The 3,471-nt window shown below is 37.0% G+C and overlaps 1 protein-coding gene across 1 annotated transcript in view; it reads left to right on the top strand.

The window, feature by feature from the left end:
• Positions 1-3,471, top strand: part of RNF168 (ring finger protein 168, E3 ubiquitin protein ligase) — a 23,578-nt gene that overhangs the window by 3,600 nt on the left and 16,507 nt on the right. The window contains exon 3 of the mRNA XM_010834339.1: positions 2,228-2,304. Within this exon, the coding sequence (XP_010832641.1) occupies positions 2,228-2,304 (77 nt within the window). The remainder of the gene's footprint in view (positions 1-2,227; positions 2,305-3,471) is intronic.

Raw genomic sequence — 3,471 nt, 5'->3', positions numbered from 1 at the left:
ACAGCCTTGATGAACTCCTTTTCCTATTTGGAACCAGTCTGTTGTTCCATGTCCAGTTCTAACTGTTGCTTCCTGACCTGCATTTAGGTTTCTCAAGAGGCAGATCAGGTGGTCTGGTATTCCCATCTCTTTCAGAATTTTCCACAGTTTATTGTGATCCACAGTCAACTGGAATTCCATCGCCTCCACTAGCTTTGTTCGTAGTGATGCTTTCTAAGGCCCACTTGACTTCACATTCCAGGATGTCTGGCTCTAGGTCAATGATCACACCATCATGATTTTCTGGGTCGTGAAGATCTTTTTTATACAGTTCTTCTGTGTATTCCTGCCATCTCTTCTTAATATCTTCTGCTTCTGTTAGGTCCATACCATTTCTGTCCTTTATCGAGCTCATCTTTGCATGAAATGTTCCTTTGGTATCTCTGATAGGGTCCTCCCAAAAATTAGACACAACTTAGCAACTCAACAACAGCAACAAAGATAATATAAGTGTATTCATAAAATATGTGATCTCTTATGTCTGGCTTCTTTCACTTAGCATAATGTTTCCAAGGTTCATACAAGGTTCTATTATGCATTAGTACTTCATTCCTTTTTAGGGCTGAATAATTTGTATATATATATATATTTCATTCATTCATTGATGAACATTTGGGTAGTTTTCACCCTTGGCTGTTTGAATGGGTGCTGATATGAATACTCATGTACAAGTATTTGTTTGAATATGTTTTCATTTTTTTGTGTATATAGGAGTGGAGTTGCTGGATCATATGGTAATTCTATGTGTAGCCTTTTGAGGATCTGTCAAACTTTTTCACAGATCTGCATCATTTTACATTCCCTTAACAACGTGTAATCTCTGCATATCCTAACCAACACTAGTTCTTTTCTGCTTTTTAAAAATTTTTTTTCATTTTTTATAGCCATCCTAGTAGGTGTTAACTGGTATCTTAGTGTGTTTTTTAAATTGTGGTAAAGTATACATTACAAAACTTACCATTTTAACCATTTTTAGATGTGCAGTTCAAGGCATTGAGTACATTCGCATAGGTGTGCAAGCATCACTATCATCCCTTTCCAGAACTTTTTCATCTTCAAAAACTGAAACTCTATGCCCGTTAAATAATAATTCCTCAGTTCCTCTCTATCCAGCCCTTGGCTACCACCACTGTTACCTCCTGTCTCTATGATTTAACTACTTTATGTACCTTATATAAGTAGAATCATAGTAGCTATTTGTAGCTTTTTTTGTCCCTTCCCTTCTTCCCTCCCTTTCTCTTTTTCTCCGCTCTCTCTTTTTCCCAGTATGGGCAATTCGGCGACTTCATTAAAAAAAAATAATCCAAGTATAATTACCTTACAATATTACATTAGGTTCACTATTTCACAGCAGTGATTCAGTAATTTTACATAGTACAAAATGATCACCACCATCTTTCACTTAACATAAAGTCAGACTTTATGTTGTAGCATGTGAATGAATTTCATTTCTTTTTTTGGCTAATACGTGTTTACTGTGTTTGTTTATCCTTTCATCTGTCAGTGGGTCATTGGGTTACTTCCATCTTTGGCTTCCACCTTTTGGCTATTGTGAATTAACATTGGTGTACAAGTGTCTGTGTCCCTGCTTTCAACTCTTTTGAGTATGTACCCGAAAAGAAATTGCTGGATCATGTGGTAATTCTATGTTTTAATTTTTTGAGGAACTGCTATACTCTTCCATAACAGCTGTACAATCTTAAATACTCCTACCAGCAAGGGCAAGAGTTCCTTTTTGTATCTTTGTTAGCATTTGCTACTTTCTGGTTTTGTTTTCTTGGTTTGATGGAGTAGGGGGGAGATGCTGTTTCATTGTGCTTTTGATTTATATTTCCCTAATGACTAGTGACGGTGAGCATCTTTTCATGTGCTTGCTGGCTATTTGTATATATCTTTTTTGGAGAACTATCTGTTTGCTGTTATTGTGGGATTGCTTTTTAAAAATTCCTTTACTGTTATTTTAATGGCTTCTAGAGAAAGAGCTAAGTATACATATTTGTGTGCCATTTTGAACCAGAAAACCTCTGGCCTTTTTAAAAATGGAATTCCATATTCCTGTAGCTGTTAATAATTGTACGCTTATTTTAATTTTGCATTTTATATTAATATGGGTTTAATGTAAGCTCAAAGGTAGCTATAGAATTCTGTAATTGCCTATAATGTAATTTTCTCTCTTGATCTGAAACAGTTGATGACTATCAGCCAGTCCGCTTATTAAGTAAGCCTGGGGAATTAAGGAGAGAATATGAAGAGGAGATAAGCAAGGTAGGTTGTAAATGTACTTTTTTGGAAAAATTTTCTGCTTTGTTTTTGCATACAGTTTTATGTGCCTATATAAATAAATAATATACTGAAATGTTAATGATTTTAATATAGCTTATAAAGGTTTCAGTTGTTTTTTATTTTATTTTTTATTTATTTATTTTTTTCAAGCCCATTGAGTCGGTGTTGCCATCCAACCATCTCATGCTCTGTCAGCCCCTTCTCCTCCTGCTCTCAATCTTTCCCAGGATCAGGGTCTTTTCCAATGAGTTGGCTCTTCATATGAGGTGGCCAAAGTGTTGGAGCTTCAGCATCGGTCTTTCCAAAGAATATTCAGGGTCGACTTCCTCCAGGATTGACTGGCTTGATCTCCTTGAAGTCCAAGGGACTCTCAAGAGTCTGTTTTTTCTTTTTTGTAATTTTAATTTTATTTTATTTTTAAACTTTACATAATTGTATTAGTTTTGCCAAGTATCAAAATCAGTTGTTTTTTAATGTGGACCATTACAGTATTGTTTCTGTTTTGTATTTTGCTTTTTGGCTGCAAGTCATGTGGGATCTTAGCTTCCTGACCAGGGGCTCAAACCCTCACCCTCTGCTTTGGAAGGCACAGTCTTAATCTCTGGATCTCTAGGGACATCCCAAAGCTCCAGTTTTTACATGTGTTCAAAATAATTAAAATTAGCTTTAGTTTATTTATACGTGTTTGGTGCTCTTCTTATGTGATAGTGATCTGTAAGCATTTAAGTATGAAGGAGATTTTTTAAATTTCCCTGAAGCTTTAAGCATAAAGGATAGGAAACGGTGGTATATGGTGTCTTAAGTCCATTCAGGCTCACAACCACCATAGACTGGGTGAATGAAGCAACAAACATTGATTTCTCACAGTTCTGGATGTGGCGTTTGGCAAGGGTCTGTTTCCTGGCTTCTCAACAGCTGTCTTCTCACTGTGTTCTTACATGGCAAAGAGAGGGAGGGAGAGATGGATCACCTCTCTTGTATCCCTTCTTCTAAGGCTCAGTTCAGTTCAGTCGCTCAGTCATGTCTGACTCTTCGCAACCCCATGAATCGCAGCACGCCAGGCCTCCCTGTCCATCACCAACTCCCGGAATTCACTCAGACTCACATCCATCGAGTCAGTGATGCCATCCAGCCATCTCATCCTCTGTC

Source organism: Bison bison, unplaced genomic scaffold (genome assembly GCF_000754665.1).
Source record: "Bison bison bison isolate TAMUID 2011002044 unplaced genomic scaffold, Bison_UMD1.0 scf7180017864032, whole genome shotgun sequence".
NCBI lineage: Eukaryota > Metazoa > Chordata > Mammalia > Artiodactyla > Bovidae > Bison > Bison bison.
The sequence above is the reverse complement of the archived record's forward strand: the minus strand, read 5'-3'. Positions and strand labels throughout refer to the sequence as shown.